We start from the raw sequence: 13,611 nt of genomic DNA, 5'->3' as shown, positions 1-13,611 counted from the left end.
ATTAAAAGTGTATTCAAAATACCATATTAAATAAACACATTAAAAATTAATTTGGATATTTTGGTGAAAGCTCTCAACAATAATAATCTCAACATCAAATTGATGTATCACCAAGGTAGAGAGCTGGACTTTTTGGATCTCAAAATCGATATTTCTGATGAAGGACATGTCATTATGGACATATATCGCAAGTCTACGGCCACTAACTCACTGCTACATGCAGTATTGTCTCTTTGCAAACTATTATGTATTACTAATTGATTTGTAGTTTTGATTTGAGTTTGCCAAAAATTGTTCTCACATCATTAACATATTTGAATAGCTTGTTGCACATTGGGTACGGGCAAGAAATGAGCAAATCATTCTCCAGGCATTTCCTGCTCTGAAGATGCTCCATTCTTACAAATCAAGTCAATACCAAGGTTCAAGAGACACCCAGAAGATGTTGGGCAACTTTTTAAGCATTTTGCCATCGTTTTTGCTTAAAAATTTGCTAGTGGTTTCTTTATTGTTGGATGAAGTTCAAGAAAATATCATCTTGAAAAAGCCAGTAAAAAGATGCCCCCAAAAATGATGTAAAAAAGACTCAGGAAATGATCAAAAAACATTAAAAAAGACACTTCAGGAAAAAAAAACTCCCTGGTTTCCTGAAGCGCCTTCCTTTGAAAAATGTCACCGTTTGTCCGGCTGAGAAAAATATTGTTTGCACATACTCTAAAAGCGACTTGTTTATAGAAAGATCATACAGTTTCCACGTGAATGTATAATCCCATGACTCTATATGTTAAGATGAGGACTCATCACCTGATAATTCTTACTCACAAGCTTTGCAAATTATATAAAGACCTCAAGAGCCAGTGTAGAGAGAAACAACTCATCCGTGACACAAGATTACACAATGGATTCCTGTAACTGCAAGATCTACCATGAAGATGGCTTTGATGCCAGACAAAGTTTAAAAGATTATTTTTCAGATAAACCTGAAATGAGTTTTAGAGAGGATTCCATAATATTTCCCATGGAAAATCTTGTAAAAACTTTCACAGAGGGTATGTATCTTATTAATCTTTCTATATTGAATTAGTTTTAAACATTTTTAAATAATACAAATTTGTAAAAAAAAATGTTAGTAGTTTGAGTGAACAGAAGGAGAAAGCACCCTACCGAGGGAGCAGAACAAAACTCCGGTCTTGAATATGATGAAAGTGTAGGGTCTCTGGAATTAGTAATGGAATTGGTTTCCCATCTATAATTTCAAGAACCCTGGAAAATATATTGAGGGTGAAAAAATCTAAAATTACAACAGCAGGCGAATTTTACAAATCTAATGTAAGGATACACAGACACAGAATGTTTCACAAAATCCACATCTACGTTGGCAAGAGAACTTGCATGAGAAGCAGATTCACAATAAGCTTGTAGTGTAAATGCAGCTTTACAGTTAGATAAACCCACAGATTGCTGCTGATAAACACCTTAACTCCTTCACGACATTTGACGTATCTATACGTCATGGTCACATAGGGGTTCCTGACCGATGACATATAGGTACATCATGACGATCGTGCGTGGCACAGGAGTGATCAGCACTGGTAGTTTAGCATTTACAGCCAGGTCCGCTCCGGCTGTTTAAACCCCTAAATGCTGCAATCGATATCAAACGCAACATTTAGAAGCGTGGAGCGGGAGGGGGCTCCCTCTCACATCTGATCGGTGACAACACAATGTGATCGTGAGGGACTGATCATCGTCATGGCAACCCGAGGATGTCATGAAGACCCCTGCGTCTGCCAGCTATGGCAAGTCTGTTAGATCATGCTGAGAGCAAGGTCTAAGAGGCTTCTGTCAAAGGTTTAAAGCATTGCAGTGCATTAGACCAACAGTCAGAGTGATAAAAGTTAAGTCCCATGAAGGGACTTAGTAAAAAAGTTTAAAAAAAAGTTTAAAAATTTTTTTTAAATATTTTTCTAAAAAAATCACAAAATAATAAAAAAATGAAAAATAATATATCCATGAATACGTATTTTTATGGAAAAACAAAAATAAACAGAAAAAGTACACATATTTAGCATCACCACATCTGTAAAGACCTGATCTATAAAATTGACACACTAGTTAACCACTTCAGTGAACACCGTAAAAAATAAAATTAAAAAACGAGTTAAAAAAACTATGCTTTTTCATCATACCCCCCAAAAAAAGTAGAATAAAACGGGATGAAAACGACAAACGTAAATAAAAATGGTATCACTGAAAAAAACATCTTGTCCCTCAAAAACAAGTCACCCACCATACAGCTCCATCTGTGGAAAAATAAAAAAGCTGTAGATCTCAGAATACAGCGATGCAAAATCAGTTCCATTTTTCTATAAAATAGTTTTTATTGTGTAAAAGTGGCAAATCACAAAAAAAGATATAAATGTAGTATCGTTGTAATTGTACTGACCCGAAGAATAAAGCTGCCTTATCAGTTTTACCAAACGCGGAACTGCATAAAAAAAAACTATTCCTGAATTGCTGGGTATTGTTTATTCTGCCTCCCAAAAATCGGAATAGAAAGCGATCAAAAAATGTCATGTGCCCGAAAATGGTATTAATAAAAATGTCAACTCGTCCCGCAAAAAAACAAGCCATCATGTAACTCTGTAGGTAGAAATATAGAAAAATTATAGCTCTCAAAATATGGCAATGAAAAAAATTGCTTTTGCAAAAAATAAAAGTGTCTTTTAGTGTGTGACAGTAGCCAAACATAAAAAAACTATATAAACCTGGTATCACGAGGAACGGTGTAAAAAATAAATAAAACCAATTCTTCACTTGCTGTTGATTTGTGCATTCTGCTTCCCAAGCAAGGTTCGGTGCACATTTATCCTGAGCTCTACGTTGAGCGCTTACACCGGGGTTTACGTGTAAATCTTTGAAATACATGATTCAGGTGGAACCTCTGGCAGAAGATTCCCTTTAATGAGGCAGATGGACGCACTGTGGACACTGTCTGGCCTATAATTCAGCGGTATTTGTCTTTTTAAGCCTGCGGAAGGGCCAGTTTTTTGCGTTTCTGAAGAAAAGGACATGGCTGAACAGAGGCCAGACGGAGTCTCCACTCAGGTCCATCATCTATTAATGAAAATATAGGGGGCTTCCATGTTACTGGTAGCACAAAGGCTCTGAAAAAGTGAAATGGCTTCTCGCCCCCAAAAAGAAATTCAGCGAATTTTGCACTTCCAAATACAAATGTCCCCTTCCCTTCTGAGCCCCAGTGTGCCTAAACAACATTTAGCATTCACATGTTTGGCATTTCCGTAGCGATGCAAGCCTGTGTAATTTATAGGTGTGTGTCTCCAGAAGCACGAGCTGGGCATAATGTACTGGCTACTACTATGTACTGGGCACTACAACGTAGGGCACTATAATGGCAGATTTGCAATTTTCACTCTGCAATATTCACTCCTGATTGTTTCTGAAAAACACTCATGGAGTTAAATCATCACTACACCTGTAGATAAATTCCTAAAGGGGTGTTATTTCTCAAATGGGGTCACTTGAAGGGGGATTCTGCTCTACTAGCACTTTGGTGCTCTGTGTATGGAGTCTGAATACTGTTTTTTTTACAAAAATCTGTGCTCCAGGAGGCAAATAGAGCTCCATCCCTCCCGAGTCTCGCCGTATGACTAAGCAGTACTGTACAGCCACATGTGGGGTATTTCCACATTTAGCAGAAATTGTGTGACAATTTTTGGTGCCATTTTTACCAATTTGTCTGTGTGAAAATGTAAAATCTGGGGTTAAAACAATTTTTTGTGGTAAAAATGTAATTATTTTTTCTTCACTGCCCAATAGTATAAATTTCTGTGACACATCAATGGTGTCAATATGATCACTGCACCCTTAGATTAATTCACTGATAGTTGTAGTTTGTAAAATGGTGTCACTTATGAGGGATTCTGATGTTCTGCCACCTCAGGGGCTCTTCCAGTCGGTTATGGCACCCGCAAACCAATGGTCCTTCCGTTTTGAGCTCTGTACAGTGCCTGAAAACTATTTCTTGATTACATGTAGGGTAATGGCGCACTCAGGATAAATTGCACAACAAACTGTGGGGTCCATGTTTTCCTATTGGCCCTTATAAAAATTTAAAATTTGGGGCTAAAACAACATTTTAGTGGTAAAAATTTAATTATTCTTTCTTCACTGCCCAATGGTATAAAATTCTGCTGTGAGGTACATGTGGTGTCAATATGATCACTGCACCCCTAGATAAATTAATTGGAGGTGTCATTCGTAAAAGGGGGTCACTTGTGGGGTTTCTGCTGTTCTGGCACCTCAGAGGTTCTGGCAATGTGACATAGCACCCTCAAAACAATTCAGCAACATTTGAACTCAAATATGGCACTTCTTCCATTCTGAGCTTTGCACTGTGCCTCAAAAGTAGTTTTTGACATACTCAGAAGAAACTGCATAAAAATTGTACTATTCAATTTCTCCTATTATCATTTTTGAAAATGAAAAACTTGGGGCCAAAGCAACATTTTAGTGGAAGAAATTGCAATTTTCCATTAACAGAGCAAAATGTTATACAATTCTGTGTATCGCTTAAGAGTTAACAATTCTCACTACACCCCTTGAGAGGTGTAGTTTCCAAAATGGGGTTACTTGTGGGGGGTTTCAGCTATTTTAGCATGTCAGGGACTTTTCAAATGTGACATGACATTCGCAATCTACTCCAGCCAAAATTGTGCTCCAGAATTCAATTGGAGCTCCTTCCCTTGTGAGGCCTGCCTCATGCCCAAACAATATTTTTTGCCACATAATGGGTTATCGGTGTACTCAAGAGAAATTGCACAACAAATAGTATAGTCTATTTTCTTGTGTTACCCTTGTAAAAATGAAAAACTTGGGCTGAAGCAACATTTTTGGAGGGAAAATGTATTTTTTCATTTTCAAAACTCAACATGATCAAATTCTGTGAAGCACCTGTGGGATTATGGTGCTCAACACACCTCTAGATAAGTTACTTGAGGGGTGTAGGCTCCATCATGTGATCACTTGTGGGGGGCTTCCTCTGTTTAGGCACATCAGGGTCTCTGCAAACGCGACATGGCGTCCCCTATATATCCAGTTATTTTTGCACTCCAAAAGTCAATTGGCGCTCCTTCCCTTCCCAGACTGTAGATTTCCACCACATATGGGGTATCGGTGTACTCAGAAGAAATTTCACTACAAATTACATGGTTCCTTTTATTCTGTTACCCTTGTAAAAAATATAAATGCATATATTCTGGGAATCACAGAAGGAAGATGAGGATGAAGAACTGCAATTATTAAAGCTTGAAGTTAAGCCAAAGTAGGCAGAGGGTGAAGTTCCCCAACAGGAATAGGGACCTGAAACACTCCTGACATTCAGGACATTTTAGGGACCATGGAAAATAACAACGCACCCTGATGTAAGTAATGTGTGCTCAAAGGATGTTCTGAAAATCATATTAAGCTAAACCATTGAGGGAGGTCTAAAAATTTGCAAGTTATTCACCTTAACTTCTGGGAGGATGTATGGACTTTCCAAAAAGGAATCTGCAGATGTCTATCCCCAGAGGGGTCTGCATCACCAAGCCTAATCCTGGCCCTTATCCTCAAAGATGAAAAAAGGTAAATTTTAGCATGAATTCTCCAATGTGATTTTTGTTGTCCATTTGTGCCAATGTAAGAAGATTTAACTGCTTGACAAATATTGTAGCTGTTCAGTATTTGATGTACCCATTCTGATTGCCCATTGCCCATTCAGCAGCAGAACTTTGCTGTTTGTAATAGATCCTGAGCCCGTGCCATGTAAGTGTAGTAAATGTATGGCAGATCTTATTACTTTAGTGATCTTCCAGCTGTGCAGTAAATGGATATATAGTATATATGCATGGGTAGAAAGGGGTTAGAGATGTATATATTTTTATAATTTATGCTTTAATCTTCCCTTTCAGTCTTAAAGGGGCCATTCACAACCTGGTCATATACTCAACTCCCAGACCGGCGTCTTAAAGTAATGTCAGCACCGGGTCTCCCATGACATTTATTATGTCACATGAGGTCTGCATTCAATCATTATTGGGCTGCTGTGTTCTCTCTTGTTGCATTTATCCAACATTTGTCTCAAAGAAGTGACAGCACAGCAACCCAATACTGGCCACTGATGGGCTGCGGGTGTTTTTATTTTACAAGGGGTAAACATGTTTATAAAATGGTGTGTTCAGATAGTGGATAGTCTGTTTAGGAGATGTATAGTGGAAATAGTGAATAAACTGTAGATAATGACGAATCATCACTTTTTCCTCTTGTATGCATATAACAATATTCAGACATTTTTTCTGTAGGTCACATTCAAGGAAACATTTTGATTGATCTCAGTGCTAGTTCCACAATTCATCACCTCTATGCAGCCTGTGAATTTTTCAAACACATCATCGTGCTGAAGGCCAATGACAGATGCATCATGGAGCTGAAAAGATGGGTGGATGAACGTACAGGAGCATTTGAGTGGGACCACTGTGCGAAATGTCATGCAGACATAGAAGGAAAAAGGTGAAATATACTGTACAAGAAAACATGTAGAATACTTCATATCTTCTGCCAACCATATTTTAAAATATTATTCTATTGCAAATTAAATTTCAGCTGTCAGTAAAAAGGTCTACTTCAGATCAAAATTCTTAATCATTGTGTTTTTCTTAAAGGACACAGCAAGGCCATGATCACATCACATTTGGGTCAGAGGTATAATCGGGAGAATCCCATTAGTACAGCTCTGCGTTTACCTCCATGAATGCCTCTGATTTTCCTTATATTGACATTCTGTAAATTACTCATTGACCACAATTTAGAGTATACCAATTGAAGGGATTCACGCTCTCAGGTCGGCATTAGACTTCACACAGGCACCAGATTCTTGTGTCCAGACAATGTGTGGTTTATTGAACTCCATAAATTTGTAAAGCTCTTTAAATGAAAATAGCCTTTTCCCGGCACATATGAAATAGCAAAAATCACAGTTCTTTTTCCAATTAAATCAAAGTAATAACAGGGTCTCACACAGATAACAATTGAGGTCCTGCTCACATTCATTGGTGACTCAGACATGGCTGAGCTAGTCTCAGTTCAGTCACACAAAATGGCTGTTGTCCATAGCAACCAGTAATACCTACAGCTTGTTGCACACAACCTGTGCAGTCTCCTCTCAGAGCGATTCTGACTAGTCTCTCTGCAGGTCCAACACAGCCAACTCTACCCAGCTCCCCCAGCTGACTGCCCAGCAAATGAACATGGGGCCTAGCTGTAGAAATACCTAGCCAAGTGGATGTAATCAGGACCTCCAGTACTAAGTTTTAACCCTGTCCTACCTTGCTTTTCTACATACCCTCCCCCTCTGCCCAAAGCCAAGGACTGGGCACTATCTGTGCAATTTTCCACTCTTTCATATGCAGTTAAAAAAAAATTGCTGAAAGAGATTATTACATTGTTTTGGATCCTATTGAGTGAATGCGGGCTTATGGATACTTTTAGTATATGTATACTACTGAAGCTCCCAGGGCATGCATCATACATAGCCATCCAAACATAGTGTGAATACAGCTTTCAAAACTAAAATGCAATGCATCAATCTTGGTTAAATTTAAGCTTTTTCCAAAAACTGAAAACCAATAGTCCAGTGCTAACCATTGGGCCCTAATGCTTTTCTATTCAAAAATTGCTGTGATACAATCACATTCTTCATGTTTCCATTTATTTCAGTGACCAATTTGAGGACAAAGGTGAAAAAGTGAGAAGAGCCCTTAGACATGTTGTGAAATGTGACTTCGAGAAAGAAAATATCGTAGAGCCGATAGATCTCCCACCAGCAGATTGCATCATCATTGGTTCGCTCCTAGAATTTCTAAGCAAAAATCAAGATGCATTCAAAAATTATCTTAGGAAGGTCACAAAGCTGCTGAAACCTGGAGGACACCTCGTAATTTTGGGGATTTTAGATGCAACATATGTTATAATTGGGAAAGACAAGTTCCATGTTCTCAATTATGATGAGGATTTTGCAAGGAAAGCTCTAGTTGAAGAAGGTTTTGTTATTGATACCTGTAAGGTTAAGAAGAGAACAGCTGTGAGTGACCTCACTGATTATAAGGGCGTGCTATTCATTACAGCTCACAAAGAGAAGTAGAAACTTATAGATGAGGTCTGTATGTCAAGAGTTTCTATTTATAGCTTTAAAGTTGAATAATCATAAAATACCTACACAAACATATATATGTATAAAAATTTAACTGCTTAGCCTTTAGTAAAAGAGGTGCTGTTTAGGATGTATTCAAGGAGAAATATAATTTCTATGATTAAAACACCAATGCAGACAGGCAGGAATTTTGTTTACTGTACCAAAGATGTCACATGTCTTCAAAATTGCAAAATACAGATGAACATCCATGAGGGGCGTGGAAGCCTAATATTCTAAGGGCACATAAAGTAACAGTCAAAAGATTGAGTAGTGCAATATGCGAGCTAACAGATTGTTCATTGATTTTAATTGCTGATGTGTTTTCCATCTGCTTTATACGAATAATGAAATAAAGAGAATCATATTATAGTTGTTTGTGTTATTTACTAAAGCAAGATTTTTGTGCTTACTGGTAAAGTTTTCCAGAATTTGATTTGAGTAATAATTATATTGAGTTGGATGTACCATGTGAAAGCAGATTGTTTTGCTCATGGAGGTGTAACAAGGGAAGAGACAGCATAATAATATTAATAATAATAATAATAATTATAATGGTGATGATGAAGAAAAGAGAGTGGAATTGTCTTTTGGGGAGTAAATACAATAAAAATGTGTTGCCCTCTATAAGAGTTGCCACTTTATTTACTTTTCTCTGGGACAGCAAGTTGGTCTGGTGATATCATCATTAACGGAGATCAACAAATTTATATTTATTTATTTTATTTGCTTATCTAGTATCTTTATTTTACACAGCACTTTACAATCTCGGTATGCCTTTGGAGTGTGGAAGTAAACCTAGAGAACCAGGAGGAATCCCACACATACATAGGAAAGAACATACAAGCTCCTTGCAGATGCTGTCCTTGGTGGGACTTTAACTCAGGACCCCAGTAGCGCAATGCTACAGTACTAACCACTGTGCCAAGTATCACCATACCAAGTATCACAGCCACACAAAGTCAATATCAACACAGTGCCTCAATAATATATACAGTTTTAAAGTAAGGAAGGGGTTAATGTCTTGAAGCCTGCCAAATATTACCCAATGTGGAAGCTTTCAGAGAATACAAAAACAAAGAACTGATGAAGGGCATGACTAAGCTGGGCGGACTAAGCAGTATCTTTTACTTATTATGCAGCTATTTTCTAATTTGTGCAGAGAATGCGTATATTCATGAAGGTTATAAATTAATCGTTCACTCAAACAAGGTTTGGAGATTGTTGGAAATCATAGCCTGTGCACTTTTCATAAATTGGTCATAAATTAAATCCCAGAAACTTTTACGTTAAAGTTAGGGTTGCTTCAACAGTTTGGAGGCACTGCTGAGATCCACAAAACACCACGTGAATCTGAAAAAAAGGACACTTTTTTTTTCTCCAGGAATCTGTCCTCTGTCAGTTTTGATAGGTTAGTACGGGGATTTGGAAAAAAATTCCCTTATATTATGCATGATTCAATTGTTATTAGTAGTGTTGAGCGAGTATGTTCTATTAACCCTTTCGTCGAGTATGCTCAGGCCGAGCTCCGAGTATTTACAGCTGCTAGGTGATATGTTTGAATCACTCCCATGTGCATGATTTGCAACTGTTTGACAGCTTTATTACATGTGAGGAGTATCTATTTCTTACACATTCCTCACATGTAATAAAGCTGTCAAACAGTTGCAAATCATGCACATGGGAGCGATTCAAACATATCACCGAGCAGCTGTAAATACTCGGAGCTCGGCCCGAGCATACTCGGACAGAACATACTCGCTCAACCCTAGTTATTAGGCATGTGAATGAGTAAGTGATTTAGGTAAGTTGAATTCATGACTTTTATATTTCCCCTTGGTCAGGAGAATGTTAAATGTTTAGACAGTCCTTTGTCTTGTCCTCAGTTTGTGTGTGTTCCTGTTAGTGGCATGCTATTCTCTGTACAAACACAATAGATAACTTATTTGCAGTTATAGAAGGATATCAGAAGCCAGGAAAGGAATATAGGGACTGAGATAGATAATACATAATGCACACTCACTATGAGATTTGGGGTTGGATTTTGAAACAATAAATGGTTCTAAAGCGTTTGAAATCAGTTTCATGAATCTAGAAAATACTTCAAGGTGTTTAAAATTTGTTTCATAAGAGACTAGAAATTATTCTATGGTACCTGGAATAAGTCTCATTAAACCCATGGGGAACCTCAAGTGGCAAGATACATCAGATATATCCATAGATATATTGAGTGATAGAATGGGCAGTAATGTTATAAAGGACATACAAAAGGGCTTTAAGTACACTTGCTTGCTTATAATTCTTGTGGTAAGAGTTTCAAAGTCTGCTTGTATAACATGAATATTTATTAATTGTGAGAATGGAATATATTATTGTGTGCTGTAATGGATAGCATAATTATTGTAAATGTTTTTCATATGGTATAACTGTACTCCAGCGAAAATAATTTGGCACAGAAAATACTTAATTCTAAAACAGATAAGAATGAGTAAAAGAGTTTAAGTTAGGGTCAAAACTAAAAGCCCCACCATATTGTAAAGCCTTTTTTCTAAAGAATATCTTGAATGTGTGTTAAGACGTATTAATTGTATCATCATGGTCATCTTATATAAATTGCTTTAAAGAGAAATCAATGAATAAGATCAATTCCTCCCATCCCCTAAACCGCACATGTGAGTATGCAGGTCTTTAAAATGTAAATCCATCAATACCTTTATATCTTCTGCTGTATTCCTGAGTAATTAGCATTTTTATTCATACTCAATTGAGACATTAAAGGCTCTGGTCATTAGAGGGCAGTTAAGGAGACATTGACTCCTTTGGAAGTTTTCCCGCCCAGCACCAGCCTCTTTAGCTTTATTACTAACTCACTGTCTAATTTACTTTTTTGCTGCCTGACTTAACACAGGCAGTGAACTATGAATCATGCTAAAAAGGCTGGTACAGGGAGGGGAAACAGTGCAATGACAAAAGATGCATGTGTATACAATAGCAAAAGATAGAATAGCAAATATCTACACCAATTCCAGGTATGCATTTGGAGTGGCACATAACTATGGACCAATCTGGAAGAGCAGGAATTTTGTTGGCTCTTAAGGTAAGCCCATAAACAATGCTGACAGTATCAGACAGCAATTTAGAGCTCTGGAGCCACTCAATCACTTGGCTATAATAAAAATTCAGGCTCATACAAAGGAAAATACATGGTAAGCCCAGAGTAATGCCCTAGAAGACACTGCTGTTAAAGCAGCTGTAATTTTGCTACTAGCAGAGAAATACATATGTAGTTTGCAGTATGATTTATCCATGTATTCTGAGCTGAAAGATAAACTACAGCAGCAGTCCTCAGACAAAGAAAAATAAAAATGGAAGAGTAAAGAAGCAACATATATGTGTTGTGTGAAGATTGGAATGAACGTCTTCTCTTCCCAGATCACTCTTCTGTATTATGATTCATTTTACATATGGTCCATGGTTCGACTGTGCTAAAGAAGCCATGATAAGTATGATAAATAAACATGGACTTGTACAAGGATTCAATTATCCACTACTACCTATGTTTCTGCCTTTACTATCCAGGCCCTGCACAACCCATTAGTCAAGGTCCTGTAAGGATGCAGGCAAAGGCCATTTTATGAAAGAAGAACCCTTCAATACAATCTTCTCACTGCAAAAAGGTTTTATAATGGTCAACAGAAGTCAGACCTCATCATGCATGTGTTTCAGATAAGTGTTTTTCTATCAGTTCTGATCACAATTGAAGCTATATACAAGTATCTCCAGGGTGAGTGGGATAATAAAGTCATAAAACACCATCAGACTATAGTTGGATTGACTAATCATACTGACTGTTGCCATTGTGCTGAATCTCCTATATTGGCCACGTCAATGCCTTTTTTAGCCATCCCTTTGATGGCAGAGGATTATTTGTCACCAATTGTTGGAACATGATATAACTTAACTTAATGTGTAAATTTGGAAACGTGGTAGTAGCATCCCAAGTGGCGTGGTAGGTGAAGAACCTAAAGTGACATGTTAATCGCACCATGAAAGTGGAGAACAAACTTGATTAGAAGAAGAGTAACTTAAAATGAAGTAATGTACAAATAAAGCTCATAAATTTGGGGAAAGTACTTTATAGATACAATGAAGTGAGTTTCTGTGCCCAGGAAGAAAACACGTAGGAAAACAAAGAATGTGACCATGGGTAATGCACAAAGAGATATATTAATTAATCATGGACAAGGTATCATTGTTTCTCTGAACAAATGGGGCATAATGTGATGGAGTATTATTTCTAATTAATAAAATACGGCTCCTGAAGAAACATATATAGACAAACGATATAAAAACAGTGACCTACTTGGTCCACCAATAACCAATCATATATGGAAATATAAAATGGAACAGTCTCACCAAGTGGACATCCTGTGCTGGTAAATCCAGGTAGAGTCCAGGTAAGGCAGTTAAATCAAATGCCTGGTCTGGATAGGAAAGGGGGGGGGGCATTATCATAAGCATACCACACATTTCCCCAAAGTCCCATAGCAAGCCTGGAAAACAAAGTGCCCCTTATGACTCCCGACTAGTGATGAGTGAGCACTAAAATGCTCGGGTACTCGTTGCTCGGGTCAAGCAAATTGGAATACTCGGGTGCTCGACCCGAGCAACGAGCTCAATGTAAGTCTATGGGAAACTCGAGCATTTTTCAGGCGTCTCCCCCCGGCGGTCTGCAGAGGGCCCAAAAATTGCCCAAATCGATGGGAACAGTGCTCAAATGACATGGGAACAGCATGGGGAAGACCCTTGGAAGCATTTCTGACTCCCAGGTCACTGCTGTTAACAACGTTGTCAGAGTATTACGCCACTTTTACGGACTCACAATAAAACATACAAAAGCAAAACCAAAATGGATTTTCCTGGGAAATATGTTAAGGAACATCCTTTCCAGGGTCATGACTTTTATAGAAGGCAAAATAAATAACCAAAACCAAAAATACTCCTCCACACCTTGGGCTATGTTCACACGTTCCGTTTTTGATGCGTTTTTGTACTTTTGCATTGCTTTCATCCAAGACAAATGCATTCACCAGGAAATGTAATTTTAACATCTTACAACCTTATCTGGCCATGTGGTGTGTGACACTACATCAGACACATGCATACAGTGCTGTAAAGACATGGGAACAGCATGGGAAGACCTCTGGAATAGTGTTGAGCCACCCCATAGTGTTCGAGTTCGGTTCGGTTCGTCGAACACCCGTATGTTCGCCGAACTGTTCGTCGAACACCGTCGAAAACCGTTAAAACCAATGGCAGGCAAACAAAAACACATAGAAACACATAGAAAACACTTCAAAGGT

General features: G+C 37.9%; 1 protein-coding gene across 1 annotated transcript; it reads left to right on the top strand.

Moving 5' to 3' along the window:
• Positions 1-831: 831 nt before the first annotated feature.
• Positions 832-8,620, top strand: LOC141172745 (indolethylamine N-methyltransferase-like). The gene is made up of 3 exons (XM_073657216.1): positions 832-1,049; positions 6,363-6,570; positions 7,777-8,620. The coding sequence occupies exons 1-3, from the start codon at positions 899-901 to the stop codon at positions 8,198-8,200; spliced, it is 783 nt and encodes a 260-aa protein (XP_073513317.1). The 5' UTR covers positions 832-898; the 3' UTR covers positions 8,201-8,620.
• The last annotated feature ends 4,991 nt before the right edge of the window (positions 8,621-13,611 follow it).

This window comes from Phyllobates terribilis, unplaced genomic scaffold (assembly GCF_046119375.1).
Source record: "Phyllobates terribilis strain yellow unplaced genomic scaffold, ASM4611937v1 Scaffold_12__6_contigs__length_324123572, whole genome shotgun sequence".
NCBI classification, from domain to species: Eukaryota; Metazoa; Chordata; class Amphibia; order Anura; family Dendrobatidae; genus Phyllobates; species Phyllobates terribilis.
Note: the sequence above shows the minus strand (reverse complement) of the source record. Positions and strands in the feature narration are given on the sequence as shown.